This window comes from Malassezia pachydermatis, assembly GCF_001278385.1.
Source record: "Malassezia pachydermatis strain CBS 1879 chromosome Unknown scaffold2, whole genome shotgun sequence".
NCBI lineage: Eukaryota > Fungi > Basidiomycota > Malasseziomycetes > Malasseziales > Malasseziaceae > Malassezia > Malassezia pachydermatis.
The window spans coordinates 294044-311466 of NW_017253139.1; the positions used below are offsets into that span (position 1 = coordinate 294044).

Consider the following 17423-nt stretch of genomic DNA (forward strand, 5'->3'; position numbering starts at 1 on the left):
CTACCTCGGCCGAGTCCACGTGCCCGCGGGCTGCCACCCGCACGGCCGCCGTTCGTCGTCTACGGCTAGCAGCGACCGTGGACGACCATGGAGGCGCTCACCTTTAACATTAATGACGGCTTCCTCGAAGGCATCGTGCGCGGGTACAAGGCGTCGATGCTGACGGCCGCAAATTACCAAGCGCTAACACAGTGCGAGACGCTGGAGGACCTGCGTATGCAGCTCTCTGCGACGGACTATGGCAACTTTTTGGCTAACGAGCCTTCGCCCATTGCTACTTCGGCGATTGCTCAGCGTGCAGCCCGTAAGCTCGTGAATGAGTTCGAGTTCCTGCGTGCGAATGCTACAGCGCCGCTCAACAAGTTCCTCGACTATCTCACGTATTCGTACATGATCGATAATGTCATCTTGCTGATCACAGGTACTCTCCATGGCCGTGACACACATGAACTGTTGGATCGGTGCCATCCGCTAGGCTGGTTTGATACCCTTCCTGCTCTCTGTGTGGCTACCAACGTGGAGGAGCTATACCGCACAGTCCTTGTCGAGACCCCTCTTTCACCGTACTTCCGCGACTGTTTCTCTGCCTCCGATTTGGACGACCTGAACATTGAGATCATTCGCAACAAGCTGTACAAGGCATACTTGGAAGATTTCCACGAGTTCTGCCAATCGCTCGGCGGCCCGACTGCAGAGAGCATGGGCGAGCTCTTGGCTTTCGAGGCGGATCGCCGTACTATCAACATAACGATCAACTCGTTCGGCACATTGCTGAGCAAGTCAGAGCGTGCTCGTCTTTTCCCAAGCCTCGGAAAGCTTTTCCCTGCGGGCAACAATGCCTTGGCCAAAGCCGACGAACTCGATCAGGTCAAAGCCATCGTCGAATCTGTGCCTGAATACCGCCGGCTGTTTGATGATGGCGGCGTTGGGTCTATGGCAGATGGTCAAGCTGGTATCGATATGATTGAGGATAAAATGTTCGAGTATGAAGTGGAACTGAACCGTCTTCTCACGATGACCCAGTTCCAGTATGGCATCTTCTACTCGTGGCTGAAGCTCAAGGAGCAGGAAATCCGCTCGATTTGCTGGATTGCCGAGTGTATCGCACAGAACGCTCGCGACCGCATCAATGACTTTGTGCCGCCTGTCTAGTCTTTTCCATGATCCCCTGTAGCTTACATACGTTTCCACTACGTGTATACACTCACTCTTTCTCCACCTCGCTTTGTCAGCCGTACGCAAGGCGAGCCGCGCTCAGAAAAAACTTTTTGAAACCTCCACTCGTACCGACGACGAGAACGCTTGGTGGGATCTAGGATGGCGAACGGGCCTAGGCGGCATGAACGCTACAATGCCAAGGCACGCCAATCGAGTGTAGGAGGTTCGTCGCATAAAGGAAAGAAGTCCTTGCGGGAGCGCGCGTCTATCGAGGCTGATGCCAATGCGCAGGTCATGGATGATGCTACGCGGACGGCCCTCGCTGAACAAGATCGACAGCGCCGCGCTCTCCTACGTGAAGGAGGTAACGATGATACCATGAAACTATCGACCAAGAAGAAGCGTCGTCTAGATAAGTTTATCGAGGCCAAGTTGCGCAAAGAAGAAAAGGCTCGAATCCTGCAAAAGCTTGCCAAGTCCTCTGCAGAGATCACAGATCGCACAGAACTAGTCAGTGCTGCGACGCTAGGTACTGGTCGCATAGCCAAAGAGTCTGAACGTGTACAAAAGCTATTGGAGAGCCAGGAGCAAGGCCACAAACGCAAACGAGCCGCTGCTTTCCAAATTGACGAGGACGAAGAAGATGCGGATCTCGACGCCATCGACGATGAGTCAGACCACGAAAGCGAGCAGGAACTCGATCGTGAGCATATATCGGCCGACCAGGATGAACGACAGCAGCGCATTTTGGAGGCTGTGAAAAAGTTCGAACAAAAAGAGTCTTCACCGCTCTCCGCCAAGCCAAACGACGTGGGATCGGCCTTGGTGCCACCAAAAGTGGGCTCAGCCTTGGCTACTGGCGCTGATGGCAAGCCTGTGATGCCCGTTATGCGAAAACGGCAGAGGCAAGGAAAAGTACAGGACCGAAGCAACTTATCCATCATGGAACGCGTGCTGCGTGGCAAGCATGAAAAGGCGCCAGCAAACGATACCGATAGCAGCTTCGACTCTGATGAGTCTAGTGATGAGGCACAGAGCGAGGTAGACGCGCCTGATGGTGCTGTGGTCTACGATGTCGATAAGGCCCTTGCTGCTAAGAAGGCCCAGGCGCCCGTATATGATAGCGATTCGGTGGATACGGAGGACCTTGAAAGTGAGGAGCCAGACACCGATGCCGACGAAGAAGCTGTTCTGTTAGAAGCTATGCGACGACGGGGCCTCTTGCCTGAGGATGCCGATGCCATTCCTGAAGATTTCGGTGACGACGATGAAGAGGACGAGGACGAGGATGATGAGGACGAAGACGAAGACGAAGAGGATGACGAAGACGAAGAGGAAGACGAAGACGAAGAGGATGACGACGACGAAGAGGATGACGAAGACGATGACAACGACGATGACGCGGACGACGACTCTGCTATGGTGGAGGAAGACGAACGGCCCAAATCTAAGCGGCAGGGTATTGGTGAATCTAGCAAAAGCCGTGGATTCAAGGAATGGGCCTTAGAAGCACTCCAACTTGCACGGCCTAAGAAAGGTGAAGATAATAATGGACATGTGCTCGAGCCCGTTGGCGGTCGCGTTGATCGCGTTCGTGATCTGGGGCCACAGGATGGCAAGATTCGTGGTCCATTGGGCCGTGAGGCAGCTGTGATCAAGTCACCGTTCACACAAAAGTATCTCGAGGAGGAGACGGTTTTCCAGGCGATGGGCGACAGTGCTCCTCTTCGTCATGTACAGGTGAAACGGCCCTCAGAGATGCAAGAGGCGCGTATGAAACTGCCTGTGGTCGCCGAGGAAGACGAGATTTTGCGCAAGATCCTGGAAAATCCTGTCACTGTGTTATGTGGTGAAACAGGTAGCGGCAAAACTACGCAGGTTCCTCAGTTCCTGTATGAGGCCGGGTTTGGTACCGCAGGAAGTGGTATGTACTCATTGACTAACAGACAGCGAATCCTGGTATGATTGGTATTACGCAACCACGTCGTGTTGCTGCGGTGAGTATGGCCCGCCGTGTGGCCGAGGAGCTGCAAGTGCCTGAAAATCGTGTCTCGTACCAAATTCGATACGACGCAACGACGAGTCCGCATACGCAGCTCAAATTCATGACTGATGGTGTTCTGCTGCGTGAATTAGCTCAGGATCTTACCCTGTCCAAATACAGCGTTATCATTGTGGATGAGGCGCATGAACGCAGCGTCAACACTGACGTACTGATTGGCATGCTTAGCCGCGTTGTCCGGATGCGTGCAAAGCGCTGGATGGAGAGCAAAGCAGATGGGTTGAATGCCCCGCGTCCCTTGCGTCTCGTGATTATGAGTGCAACTATGCGTGTCGGCGACTTTACACAAAATACGGTCTTATTTTCTACGCCGCCACCTGTGGTCCAAATCGACGTTCGTCAGCACCCTGTTACGATCCACTTTAATCGACGTACCGTCCAGGACTATGTGACCGAGGCCATCAAGAAGACCAGTAAAATTCATACGCGTCTCCCACCTGGTGGCATTTTGATTTTTGTCACTGGCCAGCAAGAAGTACAGACGGTGTGCCGCAAGCTACAGCAGCGATACGGTCCTCGAGCCCTGGCGGCCAAAGCTGAAGCTGCGTCGTACGAAGCCGTGTCTGCGCGGATCGCCAACGTCGAGGCTGAGGAAATGGATCTAGGTACGGCTGATGCGCCGCGTGTGGACGACGTGGATGAGGATCGTACAGTGCTAGAGGATGAAGAGGCGTTGGATACAGACGACGAAGAGGAGGAAGAGGCTGAGGCCTTGCACTTACCTCCCTCTGATGAGCCCATGCACATCTTGCCCATGTACTCTTTACTTCCAGCCCATGAACAGCAGCGTGTGTTTGAGCCGCCGCCAGAAGGATCACGGCTAGTCGTTGTAGCGACCAACGTTGCCGAGACGTCTATTACGATTCCCCATATCAAGTATGTGGTCGATGCTGGCCGAGCGAAAGAGCGCCGAATTGATCCACGAAGCCAAGTCCAGTCGTATGATATTGCATGGATCAGCAAAGCCAGTGCATCTCAGCGTGCAGGACGTGCAGGACGTACTGGTCCTGGTCATTGTTACCGACTGTACTCCTCGGCTGTGTACGAAGAGCACTTTGTCGAGTTTGGCGTTCCCGAAATTCTACGCACACCTGTTGATGGCCTTGTGCTCCAGATGAAGGCGATGAATATTGATCAGGTGGCACACTTTCCCTTCCCTACACCGCCAGATCGTGAGGCTCTGGCTCGTGCTGAGAGAATGCTGCTGCATCTGGGTGCGTTGGAGAATGTGGATGTGCGTACGCAAGGCACTCGCGCTCAGCATGCATCGATTACGAGCCTGGGTCGTGTGATGGCCCTGTTCCCTGTCGCCCCACGCTATGCGAAGCTTCTGGCGCAAGGTCATCAGCACAGCTGTTTACCATATGCTGTTGCGCTAGTCGCAGCGATGAGTGTGGGCGATATCTTTGAGCGGGAAGATATGCTGACTGCCCAAGCAGCGATGGAGATCGATGCGGATGCCGATCCTGCGGCGACCAAGGAAGCTCGGCGCACTGCGCGTGCTGCGTATTTCCGTGCGCTTCGTGTGTTTGATGCGATCGGGGAAGGACTCAGTGATGCGTTCCGCTTGCTTAGTGTTGTGGGTGCGTACAGTCATGATGCTGCGCGGGGAGTCTCCGTTTCTTTCTGCCGTGAGCACTTTGTTCGGGTAAAGGCCATGGAAGAAATCCATAAGTTGCGTGCCCAGCTCAGCAACTTGGTCCTCGCCAACCTGACAGGCCTGAGTGATATGGATGCGACACAGCTGCGTGATCCAAGTCTACCACCACCCAACACGACTCAATGCAAAGTGTTACGTCAGCTGCTCACGGCCATTTACATTGATCGAGTCGCTGTCCGGGCTGACCTGGTGGATGCGCCGGAAGCTGCGTTGGCCCCCGCACGCGCCGGCTCAAAAATGGCCAGCACTCGGCGCGTTCCCTACGTAGCTCTGGGCGTGCCGGGGGCTGCGTATATCCACGTCAGCTCGTCATTCTACCATCGTCCTCCGCCCGAATGGATTGTGTTTGGCGAAGTACATCAAAGTGCGCCGAAGCATGCGGTGATCGGCGATGAGGAGCTGGAGGGTGGCGAGTCCGCAGCGCCTCCCACACAATGGCTCAAAATGGTCACCAAAATCAATCCTGCATGGCTGCCTACGTTGGGACGTACACTCTGCACGTTTTCTCAGCCTTCTGATGCACCGGATGCAACCGCTTTGGCATCGTCGATGCAGGCCTTGAAGCGCGGTGGTACGTTGCCCGCTGTGGAACGCACCGTTCTGCTCACACCGCGATACGGAGGCGCTATGCAGGATGGCGCTGCAGGTGGTGGGTTGGGATGGGAGCTCCCGCCTATCCAGGCCAAGCAAGTGCTTGTGAATGGACGATGGACGACCAAAATGTAGCATAGCTACCTATCGTTTTCATATTCTGAGGAACCTATCTATGTCGACGGTGTCGAGGGGCCACGAACGATACGCTCGCCATTTTCGTCAAACTCGACATTCTCCGGCGCATTGAGGCCCATACGAATGTACTTGGTATGGCTACCATACGCTTAGGGTTCGATTTGTGTCATGCACACGTACCTAGCAGCGCCTGCGATTGCACATCACGTAGTTCGATACGCGTATACGCCAGCGTTTTGCCTGATGTAAGCCATTCCCTACGTACCCATGCCGATGATTTCCCCTGTCACACGCACCGTGTCTCCCAGCTTGCCACCAGGTTTCACAAACGTCGCATTGATATCGGTCGAGATGCCCGTGTTGAACCAACCACGCGAGGCTACAGCGAGCGAGCCGACAGAGTCGACCAACGTAGCAATCAGGCCTCCATGGAGCGTACGAGCCCGATTCACTTAGAGGGTCAGTGCCTGTGCCGCTACGCACGATTCTCTTCGCCGATATCAAAGCGTGTATCGACAAAACCAGGACGCGCCGCAACAATGCGAAGACGGTTGGTATTGTGCGAATCGTGTCCCTTGACATCCATCCTGGCATTAGAGCAGTCCCATACGTACATAGATTTATGGACATTGCGTACAAAGCGCACACAGGGTGTCGTCTGCACGACGCGCGTGAGTTGCATGGTAGGTCGAAGGCAGGCAGGTCCAGCTGGGCCCCACTCCACTTTTATTTGGGCAGGGTCTGGTGGTTGGCGCGTGCGTCTCCGCTTGGGGCCTTCGTACTCTCTGTGAACTAGCCAGTGCGCTGTTTCTGGACGATGCCCATCCCCCCCACGTCGTCTGGCAGAAAAGCAGCTCGCACAGCACATCACATAACCAAAGCAGAACCACGTACACGTGTTACTTCGCCGTACTTTCATGACGAAGGCACACAACGCTTGCCCGACTATCTTGTTCCGAACCTGGACGGTATGTACGACGCACCTAACGACGCAGTGGTCTTCTGCGGGATCAATCCAGGCACGGAATCGGGCGCTCAACGTCGGCACTATGCACACAGATCGAATGTATGTGGATGTTGTCTCACTGTATAAGCATTTCTATCGCTGTGTACATGCGGCCGGCCTTACCGCACGTCTGTATACGCCGCAGGAGGATCATTTGTTTCCCCATGCAACACCCTATCGTCTGGGCCTGACCAACCTAGCACATCGGCCTACTGCTCGCAGTGAGCAGCTCACACGTGCGGAGCTAGAGCAGGGAGTGGTACCTCTTCTTCGGAAAGTAGGTGAATACTATCCACGCATCGTGTGCTTTGTCGGGAAACACATTGCTGAAGTGGTGCTTCGTATCGTACGAAAGACTTATACCCTCACATCTCATACCTGGAACGGTCCACCTGATCTCCTTTGTGCGGATTCTGCGATGTGCACTGAGCCTACCACCTCCGCGGTGTCGCAGCGTGATCGTGGGTACGGTCTTCTCCCTTTGTGCATTCGTCATGCGCATGGGTATACGTACTTGTTCGTCACACCGTCGACTAGTGCACGTGTCACGCATCACCAGCTGGACGGCAAAAGTCGGATTATGTCGTACCTTGTCCCTATCCTCTCAAGCTTGGGCGAGAACTCTACAAGTAACACGACGTCGACTCCGTATGTCATTCCATGCTTGGATATCTCTACGTCCTCACTACGAACGTGAAGCCAACAAACACTCAACAAATAAACTAAAAAAGGGCAGGATGTAGGTCACGCCCTTACATGGTAAAACGTTTTCGAGCCGCTGGGTCCATTGCCGCATTCCATTCCATAGCACCGCTATGGTGCATTTCATCAGCGGACATGGCCACCGGCACAGGGTGATCAAAGTCTCGCGATGCGACTAGGGACCCTGGCATATCAAACAAGCCACGCACTTCGTCGTAAGGCACGCTGGGCATGGCCTCAATCGACGCCGTGCTCGCCCATGGATTGCCGTACGGCGGAGGGACAGGCGCTGGGAGCATGGACGAGCGCGAATGCAGCCAGCGTTTGACTTGACGATTTTCTTCCAGCAGTTGCCGAATCAATGCATCCTTCTCGGCAATGATCTCTGCCTGCGGATGACGAGCACCGAGCGGCACGGCATCGTCTTCATCACTCGGGACGGCCGAGCGGCGTTGCAAGGTCGAGAGTGGAACATCGTCTTCATCCTTGGCGAGCCATCGTGGGACGGCTGGGCCAAAGGGCCCCGCGCGATGTCCGCCTACTTTGGGCGCCAGGATCCCTTCCCCTGGCCTCTCTGCAGGCTCTTCGTCGTCCGACGAGTCGAGCCACGCTTCAATCCGGCTCTCCTCCTGGTTCTTTTCCACCGTCTCTTGTATCGCCGCTACATCTTCCGGCGCAGGGTATACAATAGCATGCTCCAAGCCTGGCTCGAGCATCGTGACCAGCTCCTCGCGCTTGGTCGCACGTGTCGATGAGCGTCTCGGCAGCAAGGCCCCATCTTCGACCAGACGCCGCTCCCATTCGTCCTGATACTGCGTCTGCTCGCCAAACAGGCGGCGCATACGCTCGCGCGTATCGTTTGTGAACGCATGTGGCTCACTACCATCATCGCCATGCAATGGTGCTTGGCCATAGAAACGGTACTCGGCGCGCTTGCGATGCTGCTCCTTGGCCGCCATATCCATGAGATTTTGACCGTAAAGACGACCGACAGGCCGTCGATCATCACGCCATGGCCGTTCCGTGCCACTGGACGTCGTACTGCCATCCGAGTCGTAGGACGAAATATCAGCCGCATCATCATCACTGTCGTGCGATGCACGCTCAGACTGGTTGGCACGACGGCGACGGCGGTGCTCACGACGTCGCCGCTTCTCTGCAAGTGCCTCTTCACGCGCAAGAATACGCACATCCATCAATGGCACCTCATCGTCCGAATCATCGTCGTCCGCCGCCAGATCAGCAAAGTACTGCGGCGTATCCGTATACACATCCCACCCCCAACCTTCATGCTCCTCCTCGCGCGTGGCCAGCACGTTGCGGAAGAGCGCCGTGGAGGGGTACAAAGCACGTCGGCCCATATGCGCCGGGATTTCGGTGGGTGCATAGCCATCGTACACTGTATTGTTGGCCGGCAGAATCACGCCATGCTCTACCGCAAACGCACCGCGTGGCACAAAGTACGACTGCGTGTCGTGCGATACGACGGGAAGCGATGACAGAGGCGCCGGAATACAAATGTAGGTAGGCACCCAATCCTTCGGTCGTGTCGAACGAAGCTGATTCGACTCGTACAGTGTGGCGGCTGGCGGCGCACTAGCTCGACGACGCCATGGGAAGAGACGAAGTCCACGATTGGGCTTCGACATGTCGCCGTGCTCGCTCGCCGCCTGGCCTGGCTGCACGTTGGGATTGGGCGATAGCAAGTTTACACCGGTCATCTCGTCCTCCCCTGGCACAGTCACCAACGGCAACGTCTGTAGCATACTCTCGTCCATATCCATGAGCGGTGACAGCTCTTGCAAATTCGGCGGGGCCGTACGTACAACGTCCGAGGCGCCAGAGGTGACACGCACTGCTGGCATCGTCCCGCGCTTGCCAAAACGACGCCAAAAGGACTTTTTGTCGCGTTTCCACGTCGACGAAGATAAATCGTGGCTGTGCACTGACTGATGACGTTCCAAGTACGGCGTCAGTTCGCCCATCGTGCTCCGCTTGGTCGAGTACGAGTCCGCACGGCCCAGCGCCTGCAGCTGCTTGGTGAGCATACGTGGATGTGCCGCCTCTTCGACTGCCTCTTCGTCGTCATCTTCTTGGCCATAGAGCAGGCCCATTTCCTCTGCGACAGGGTGCATTTCACCCGGCCAGCCTGAGACGGACAACGAATGCCGACGTCCACTAGGTTGACGGCCCGACTCCTTGTTCAATACACGCTCACGGAACGCCTTCAAATCCGATGTCGCGCCATCCACATGAATACCCAGGGCCATCTCCATACTCGTCTCGACAGGCGGTTCTTTCCCCTGGAGCTCACGCTCGACGGGGAACATGACACCATCCATTTCAGGCGTCTCGATGGCAGCACTCGAGTGGCTTGTATCACTTACATTGACCGAGCTGCGTGACAGTGAGACATCACCCGACGATGTGCTCTCATCGGGTTTTGGTGTGGCTTGCTGCCGCATTGCCTGAATACGATGCAGTAAGAGATCACCACGCGTCGCATTCTCGTCCAACTCGACGTCCTCTTTCTTTTCTGTGAGCATAGGCATCGACGCAGAGCGATGTAGCGGCCGCGGTGGTATCGGTGTCTCGGCCTCTTGCGCAGCACGGGCTTGAATCGAGTCAGCACGTTGAAGGACGTCCATCACAGGCGATCCGAAATCGTCGTGATCAAACGCAGGGAGTGCCGGCTCCTCGTCCACATCATGCTCAATGACGGAGCCTGTCTCTTCTTCGAGCCCCTCGGACGCCCACTGTGCACTCATTCCAAAGTAGCCCTGCGTCACTTCTCGCATGGTCATGAGCGGATACGTATAGACTGGCCGTGCATTGGATACATCTATCGCTCCTGCATCACGAAACATGACACTCTCACTTGCATGCTTAGATCGCTGCCTAAGATGCTCTAGAATGTCCTGCGATGAGGGGTCGTATTCATTTAGGATATCAATACGACGCTGAATGTCATCGTTGTCCGCCTCAATCAGCGCTGCAGCCAGCTGCATACGCCGACGCCGACGCCGTTGCTCTTTCATGAGCTTCTTGTGCGATGTTGATCCCACTGCCACGGTGGGGTCCGGCAGCATCGCCACCGCCGGAGGGGTATCACTGTAGTTCATGGCACAAAGCAAGCGGCCTGTCTTGGCGGTCACGCACGACTTGCATGTGTTGTTCTTCAGCGCCCGATCTGCAGGTGGAGAGAGTCTAGGCCGTGGTGTAGAAATAACACACTCGTCGCAGATTGGCCCGATCCCTGCCGCATACGCACTGCAGGCCAGGGCCTCTGGCGGTGGGGCCCGCTACGATGCAGCGTGCCTCGCAGGCGCGCCCAACGAAGCCGCGTTTACAGAGAGCAGAGCATGACACATAGCACCTAAATCCACATATATGTATACACAGCTACTACGTCATCCTAACACAAGTTCGTAGAATATCACAAGGATGTTGACGATGATCAAGGGGACTGTATGGCGGCCAAGCAGGCATCGCCGTGGTTAGTACACCATCGCTTCCACACACTATGCCAACATACTTCGTAGGAGAACGCGCACGGCGCCAATCAAATGAATCATGCGCTGCTTGACACTGGCTTCTTGTCCCGGCGTATCAAAGCCGTTCATGCCACGCGAGCTCGTCGACCATCCGACTGTCATATGAGTCGCCTACACCTATGCCCACATACCTTTGCTTAGGAAACGTTCTTCGTTCAAAATGGCAATACCATTGATGAGAAGGAGTGAGGTATAAAAAATTGTGCCTAGACCCAACATGTCGTAGAACGTGCCACGTCAATAATCACGAGAGTTTAGTCTATACAAGCACTTGTCCCAGAACCGATTAGGAGCACACTCTTCTCGTCAGATCCCAGCCGGCGTCTTCTTGTCGTCGCTGCAGCGTCGTCAAGCACCAAGCATGACGCACGCGTGGGCTGCGTCCTTGGATCGTCACCACGTGAATATGGAGGTGTGTACATTTCCTCCATGACAGGCATGACACGCCTACGATCCCTATCACGTACGCGCACAGCATGTTGCGACTGCCACGCACCGCACGCCCTTTCGCGCCAGCCGCCTCCTTCAGGTCTGCGCCTGGACATGGTCGCTTCATTTCTGCTACCACGACTCGTACGCCTATTGCGATTGCCTTTGATATTGATGGCGTATTGAAGCAGGGGCCTGTTGTACTTCCAGAGGCTGTTCGCACGATCCGCATGTTGGAAGGCGACAATCCCTGGAAGCAAAAGGTGCCATACTTGTTCATCACAAACAGCGGTGGAAAAGATGAAAAGGTCCGTGCCAAGGACCTATCCAACGATTTCCAAACTACCGTCTCACCCAAGCAAGTGGTCCAAGCGCACACTGTGATGCAGTCGTTGGTCGATACGTACAAGGACAAGGCTGTATTAATGATTGGCGGGCCCGAGTACCCACCCGGCGCTTCGCGTCAGGTTCTTGAAGGGTACGTAGTGCCTCTCTTCCTCACTCTTCAGCTACGGATTCCGGCAAGTGTACACTGTTCACGATCTACAGGCCTACGCTCCGCCATCCTTCCCATACGGTGATCCCATCCCCGATCAGCAAGTGGCCGTGAAGGTACGCATTATAGCACTAACAGAAGCGAGTGGACTTCTCGAAAGTGCACTTTGAGGCTATCTTTGTGTTCCACGACAGCCGCGAATGGGGCCGCGATATCCAGTACATGGTTGATATTCTGCGCACGCAACAGGGCGTGTTTGGTACCGTGGAGACGAATGAACAAATTCGTAACCGTGCCCCTATCCCTATCTATTTCTCTCACGGCGACTTACGTACGTACAGCACGACTTATATCAGTATGGGGTAACGACTTTCCTGTGGCACGTCTTGGCCAAGGTGCTTTCCGTACGGCGCTGGAAGCGGTGTACAAAGTATGTACTCTTGATTCGACTCACCTACAGCGAGTGACGGACGGTATTGAGCTTCCCGCTACTACGTTCGGCAAACCGGAACTCATGACGTACGAGTATGCGAATGCGCTGCTTCAGGATCTCATTCGTGACACATCGAAGGACGCTTCCTCTCGCGTGGCCCCTGAAAATGTATGGATGATTGGTGACAATCCCTTCTCAGATATTCACGGTACGTGTTGGACATTCTCACACGCCAGGCGCCAATAACTTTGGCTGGTCCTCGGCCCTCGTTCGCACGGGTGTCTTTCGCGACGTAGAAGGGCCTCCTGCACACAAACCTACACTGATTGTCGACAACGTGGAAGAGGCCATTAAAGCCATTATGCAACGTACATGGTCATAGTGGTACTAATACATCTATACAAGCTACATGGTTAAAATAGTACGAAGGGGTGTTCATCATTAGGTGGTCGTAGCCGTGGCCTCACGCAGGTTCTTCGCGCGATCTATCATCGTTCGAATATCATTCACTGTCCATACATCCTTGGCTTGTTTGCCACGCGGGCCTTTGGCGCGGATTTCCAAAGCCACGGATCCCAATGCCAGAGCACCGAGCGGTGCGGCCTCTGTGTCGACCACTTCATTTTCTTGCTCCTGTCGATGTAAGATGGCCTGATTGGCACTAGAAAGATGAGAGCGTTGGGAGGCCGAATGATGCAAATCCTGCCGAGACCCTGGACGACTCAAGCCCATCTGTTCAAGCAAAGCGTCGCGCCGTGCCTCGCCTATTTCCTTTCTGGAAGCCGTCGAACGAATGCTGGGAGCTCGTTGTGGTTTCATGGCGGCAGGTGCTTCGCCACTCGAACTAATTTCGATAGTGGGTTGACCTTGTGCTACAAGTGGATCACTTGTGTTTGTTTTTGCAGTAGAATGGACTTGTGTATGGGTGCGTCGTCGTAAGTGGTCCGGGAAGGGCGTTTGTGGTGTGGGCAAAGTGATCAGGAAGGTCGTTTGTACGGTTGTGGGTGCAGAAGCCGAGGGTTTCAAGGACCTCGTCCATGATTTAGGCGGGTTAATTTGCGACGTGATGTGTTTGAAAGCCTGGGAAGATTCACGATCAAATGCAACAGAAAGTGGTTGCACCTCTTGCCACTGTCGCAGTGGCGTCGGTGCATTAAGATGATCGGTCGGCGCAACTTTGCATTCATAGAGGGGAGGAGGTGGTATATCAGGGACCATAGGAATTCCACGGTAATACATTGCTGGATCTCCAACCGCCAGGCGTCGCCGATTTAGCAGGGCGAGTCGTACAATAATCAGCACGATAATAATCACCACCACGGCGATGGCCACGGCCGAATATGTGATGAATGGTGTCGAATGCACATCAACTGAGTTATCAAAAGCTCTTCGAAATACAGAGTGCACCATTGGCAGATAGCAACACTCTCAGAAACCCTGCCAAGTGGCGCGTCAAGTACGGGCAGACTTAAAGAGGAATACATCGGCGATGTGTGGGGATAGAGAGTGCTTATGTAACGCCATGTAAGAAGAGAACCTACTATACAGCCAGGCGCTTGGGCCCATCAGTCTACTTTGCAATGCTCCACGTCGGTGCCTGGCGAGAAAAGATGTGGCGTGCCAAACCAGCGAAACAGCGTAATGGAGAGGACAAACACAGTTAGCGCATTGATAGAGGCGCCAGCATCGAGTGCTGCTGATAGAACATAGCTGCTTGGTTACCTTCGCATATCGCATACATACTTGTACTTCTGGAACCATCGCGGGTATCGTTCGCGCGCCCATTTTTGCGACAAAAAGGCACAGATAAAACCACCTAACATGATCTAACTGTCAGTGCATATGATACATACATTGGTTGGCGTGGCTGGCGGCGCAATAGCACCGTGTAGGAAAATAGGGACCACCGTACGACTGAACATAGATTCACGTAGTTTGCCCAGGGTCTGCGTCTGCAGTCGCTTGTGCAAAAGCCAGGGGATCAGAGGAAGAAGGGCTCCCAATACAAAACCCCAATACAAGTACTTGTAATCGCCAGCAAAGAACTTCTCTGGGCCGACTGCGCCCCAGATAATGGAAGCTGAACGGAAGATTTGAACTTTTCTGCGGATCGGTGAGTGCCTGCATCACGTACCTTCCATCCCATTGCCCGGTGGGATCGTCCACACTGCCATCTAGGTATGCGCGGTATCCGTTCTCAGGAGCAAGGACGACACGAATCACCATATAGTTCACAACACACCCGATGACTGTTCCCAAAAGTTGCGACAAAAACATATGCTTTGGACTGATTTTCATATAATGAGCCAGCTTCAAATCACCAATCATATCGAGGGCCTGCGCACAACTCATGTAGCCATAGCATTTCCAGCATACATCTAGACGTAAGTAAGTCGTATACGTACTTCCAATGGGCTTCCCTGGGATGAGATAGCCTGCCACAAACTCCGTAATCACGTTCAATCCCACACCCGTATCACTAACAGCCTTTAGAATACCGATTGGGATTAAGAAAAAGAGGGACATTCCGACCGACAACAGCAATCCCCACACTGGAAACTGCAAAGAGGGCGTTGTAATGACGAGAACCATAGCACTGCCTAGTGATAACACGAGTGTCCAAAGGTACCATGCCTGTGGTACAAGAGGGTATGATTTCATCAGCTGATTATGAATGTCCGAATATATCGGGTTGTACAAGGCTTTCTTAATCTCTTTGCCATGCCACAGAAGCACATGAGTTATGGTACTTGTGAGAATAGCAAAGCTAATGCCATAGGACAAAGCAAAAAATGGAGTAAGAAGCATAGGCCGCTTTTCTTCCCACGCTTTCTCGTCCAGCGTATTGTCCTTGTTAAGCACAGCGCTGACATCAAACTTTTCATGATTCATAGTGAAAAGCGCAGAGCTAAGCACTGCTGGGAACGATTGTGCATTCCAAAAGTTTGAAAAGTACAAAATCGGCATGACAATGTACATCATGCCGATAAGCCCACCGTAGAAATTCATGGCAGCCCACCATGGCTGGAAGAGTGGACCACTGCTGCCCAGTACATTCCAATCAAAGCTTAGGTTGGCAATACCAAAACCACGGTAGCCTGAACTCAGAATTTGAGTAATCTTACTGCGGTGAACGTAACACAATACCGCCACGCTGCTCAATGTAGGGAACAGCGTTGTAGGAAGAAACTGGTACACATAGATGCCAGCAAATGCATATATGAAGAAGCGCATCCGTTTCTTGGTGAGCAAAGATTCTGAGTCATGTAGTGTATTGAAAAGGGAAACAGTGACAAGGGCGCTTGGAAACACCATAGAAGGAGGGCGTACCAACATATTGTACACCAATCCAGCAAATCCAAAGCCAATGACTTGCGTGGTAATCAACAAGGTAAGCGACGGTATCGCAGACATATGCTCTCCAAAGAAGAGCTCCTGAATATTGATGATATCGGATGCGTAGGCACTTGTTGCCCCTGATGAGACTGTGACAGCAATTAAGACATGCTCCTTCACGCTAAAAGGCCCAGGATTTAGTTGGAAGCGCCATCCAAATAGATTGATAGTGCGATCTGGAAGCGCATGTGCCATCCATCGTGCCAATGGCAGCGTGACAAGGATCACAAAGTAGCTGCTAAACGACGGCGCATTGGATTTGTAGAAGAACAGCTGTGACATACCAGCACCCAGTACAGTGAATACGCTGCCAAGGACCACAGAGCGAAAAGTTAGTGAAGGAAGAAGCGGGTTGTCTGTATCCGGAACGATCTGATGCACGATGCGCAGTCCGTCATCGTCGTCCTCGATGGCATCATTGACATGCTTGCCATCCTGCGCGCGACTCTCCTCGTCTAGTAGTTCTAACGCCACTTCGTCCTCATACGATTCATATGGCGTAGCCTCAGGGTAGTCTGATTCATGACTGCGCATCCGTACAGACTCAGATACCCTCCGGTTGTGCATACTATCAGGCTCGCACACAGAGTATGTAAGTGGGTCCCTGCACAGGGCGTGTGCGAGACGCGTGCGCTGAGCTCGTTGGCCTTATTTCCTCGCAAGGACCAAACGTCAACACTTTCCCTTCCCCACATCATGACACTAGCGCAAGTCGCTCTCTCCCAGCTAGCTATATGGGGTGCATGGAGCGCATTTAACAGTATTGGCATACGCTTCCTGCTGGATGGCTTGTATGCATGTCCTATCCGAGCGTTACGGCTGAAGCGTCCGCCGCCGCAGACGCCCGCTGCACGTTCTCATTGGGAAGTCGCGCGTATTTTGGTAGCTTGTCTTTACGTGCTGTACTGCCTATACCGTGCGATGCAGGGTATGGAGACAAACATATACGCAATATTTGGTGTATTGCCTACGTCGACAGACAAGGATATTAAGCGGCATTACCGTGAACTTGCCAAAGTCTATCACCCCGACAAAGTTGGTGCTACGGATGAAGGCCAATTTATGCGCCTTCACAACGTGTATTCCATTCTTTCAGACTCTGTATTACGCTACGCCTACGACAGGTACGTGCTTCTCTGCTGACATACAAGATTTGGTGTATCAATTACATCGTGGCGGAACCTCAGCACACTCAACGAATACATGCGCGAAGGAATTCAGAGCCGATTGTTCTTCCATTTCCACATGCTGATCTCGCATGTCCTTGCTTGGGTTTTGTCGCTACGCTCGGAGTCTAAATCTGTGGGCATTGGATCTTTAGTATGTGCACGGCATTATGACTGACCATTAGTGGGGCATCCTTCTTCAGGGCTGCTTGTTCTTCTTCCAAATGTCGCTTTTAGTCTCTGTGCCTCTAGCTGCGTCAATAACCAAGTGGACGTATATGCTTCCCTTTCAACTGATTACTTTGACCTCTGAACTGTTTTTCCCGTGTTTGTTGCTTTTGCAGCAGCTCAATGTGAGCCTTAATCAATTAATGACGACAGGCCGTAAGGCTCATTTCCAGCGAGCCAGCAGTAAGGAGCCTGTTTATGTGGAGTCAATGCCGGAGCGGAGTCGTATGCAACTCGAATATCTTTTACGCAAAGAGCCTGAAACGCTGACGGAAGCCAAGGAGCAAACCAATCTACTACTGGGTACTATTATGCAGTTGCACGAAAGACTAGCTCGGCATGCCACCGTTCCAGAAGCAACCACGACTCCTTCATGATACCTTCATATACCCATACCTATTTGA

The 17423-nt window shown here is 53.5% G+C and overlaps 9 protein-coding genes across 9 annotated transcripts; 5 read left to right on the plus strand and 4 right to left on the minus strand.

Annotated features, from left to right (window-relative positions):
- Positions 1-87: 87 nt before the first annotated feature.
- Malapachy_2216 (atpase v0 complex subunit d) lies at positions 88-1152 on the plus strand (the record flags this gene model as incomplete). The annotated part of the gene is made up of 1 exon (XM_018136708.1): positions 88-1152. One exon carries the CDS (start codon positions 88-90, stop codon positions 1150-1152), a length of 1065 nt encoding a protein of 354 aa, XP_017993338.1.
- A 165-nt stretch (positions 1153-1317) lies between these two features.
- On the plus strand, positions 1318-5606 carry Malapachy_2213 (p-loop containing nucleoside triphosphate hydrolase protein; the record flags this gene model as incomplete). Its single annotated transcript, XM_018136705.1, has 3 exons — positions 1318-2416; positions 2669-3082; positions 3109-5606. 3 exons carry the CDS (start codon positions 1318-1320, stop codon positions 5604-5606), a joined length of 4011 nt encoding a protein of 1336 aa, XP_017993343.1.
- Positions 5607-5644: 38 nt separating this feature from the next.
- On the minus strand, positions 5645-6291 carry Malapachy_2235 (hypothetical protein; the record flags this gene model as incomplete). The annotated part of the gene is made up of 5 exons (XM_018136727.1): positions 5645-5757; positions 5790-5849; positions 5875-6060; positions 6093-6196; positions 6224-6291. The coding sequence occupies 5 exons, from the start codon at positions 6289-6291 to the stop codon at positions 5645-5647; spliced, it is 531 nt and encodes a 176-aa protein (XP_017993453.1).
- Positions 6292-6426: 135 nt separating this feature from the next.
- Malapachy_2249 (dna glycosylase) lies at positions 6427-7312 on the plus strand (the record flags this gene model as incomplete). The annotated part of the gene is made up of 3 exons (XM_018136741.1): positions 6427-6577; positions 6605-6675; positions 6704-7312. The coding sequence occupies 3 exons, from the start codon at positions 6427-6429 to the stop codon at positions 7310-7312; spliced, it is 831 nt and encodes a 276-aa protein (XP_017992853.1).
- A 55-nt stretch (positions 7313-7367) lies between these two features.
- Malapachy_2251 (yos1 domain-containing protein) lies at positions 7368-11090 on the minus strand (the record flags this gene model as incomplete). Its single annotated transcript, XM_018136743.1, has 3 exons — positions 7368-10507; positions 10853-10966; positions 11003-11090. The coding sequence occupies 3 exons, from the start codon at positions 11088-11090 to the stop codon at positions 7368-7370; spliced, it is 3342 nt and encodes a 1113-aa protein (XP_017992824.1).
- Positions 11091-11347: 257 nt separating this feature from the next.
- Positions 11348-12611, plus strand: Malapachy_2212 (hypothetical protein; the record flags this gene model as incomplete). Its single annotated transcript, XM_018136704.1, has 6 exons — positions 11348-11778; positions 11810-11912; positions 11935-12127; positions 12153-12226; positions 12257-12437; positions 12466-12611. 6 exons carry the CDS (start codon positions 11348-11350, stop codon positions 12609-12611), a joined length of 1128 nt encoding a protein of 375 aa, XP_017993342.1.
- A 59-nt stretch (positions 12612-12670) lies between these two features.
- Malapachy_2258 (hypothetical protein) lies at positions 12671-13048 on the minus strand (the record flags this gene model as incomplete). The annotated part of the gene is made up of 1 exon (XM_018136750.1): positions 12671-13048. One exon carries the CDS (start codon positions 13046-13048, stop codon positions 12671-12673), a length of 378 nt encoding a protein of 125 aa, XP_017992829.1.
- Positions 13049-13794: 746 nt separating this feature from the next.
- On the minus strand, positions 13795-16159 carry Malapachy_2228 (opt family small oligopeptide transporter; the record flags this gene model as incomplete). The annotated part of the gene is made up of 4 exons (XM_018136720.1): positions 13795-13939; positions 13973-14055; positions 14083-14332; positions 14364-16159. 4 exons carry the CDS (start codon positions 16157-16159, stop codon positions 13795-13797), a joined length of 2274 nt encoding a protein of 757 aa, XP_017992802.1.
- A 162-nt stretch (positions 16160-16321) lies between these two features.
- Malapachy_2246 (hypothetical protein) lies at positions 16322-17396 on the plus strand (the record flags this gene model as incomplete). Its single annotated transcript, XM_018136738.1, has 3 exons — positions 16322-16749; positions 16777-16945; positions 16977-17396. 3 exons carry the CDS (start codon positions 16322-16324, stop codon positions 17394-17396), a joined length of 1017 nt encoding a protein of 338 aa, XP_017992852.1.
- Positions 17397-17423: the final 27 nt, after the last annotated feature.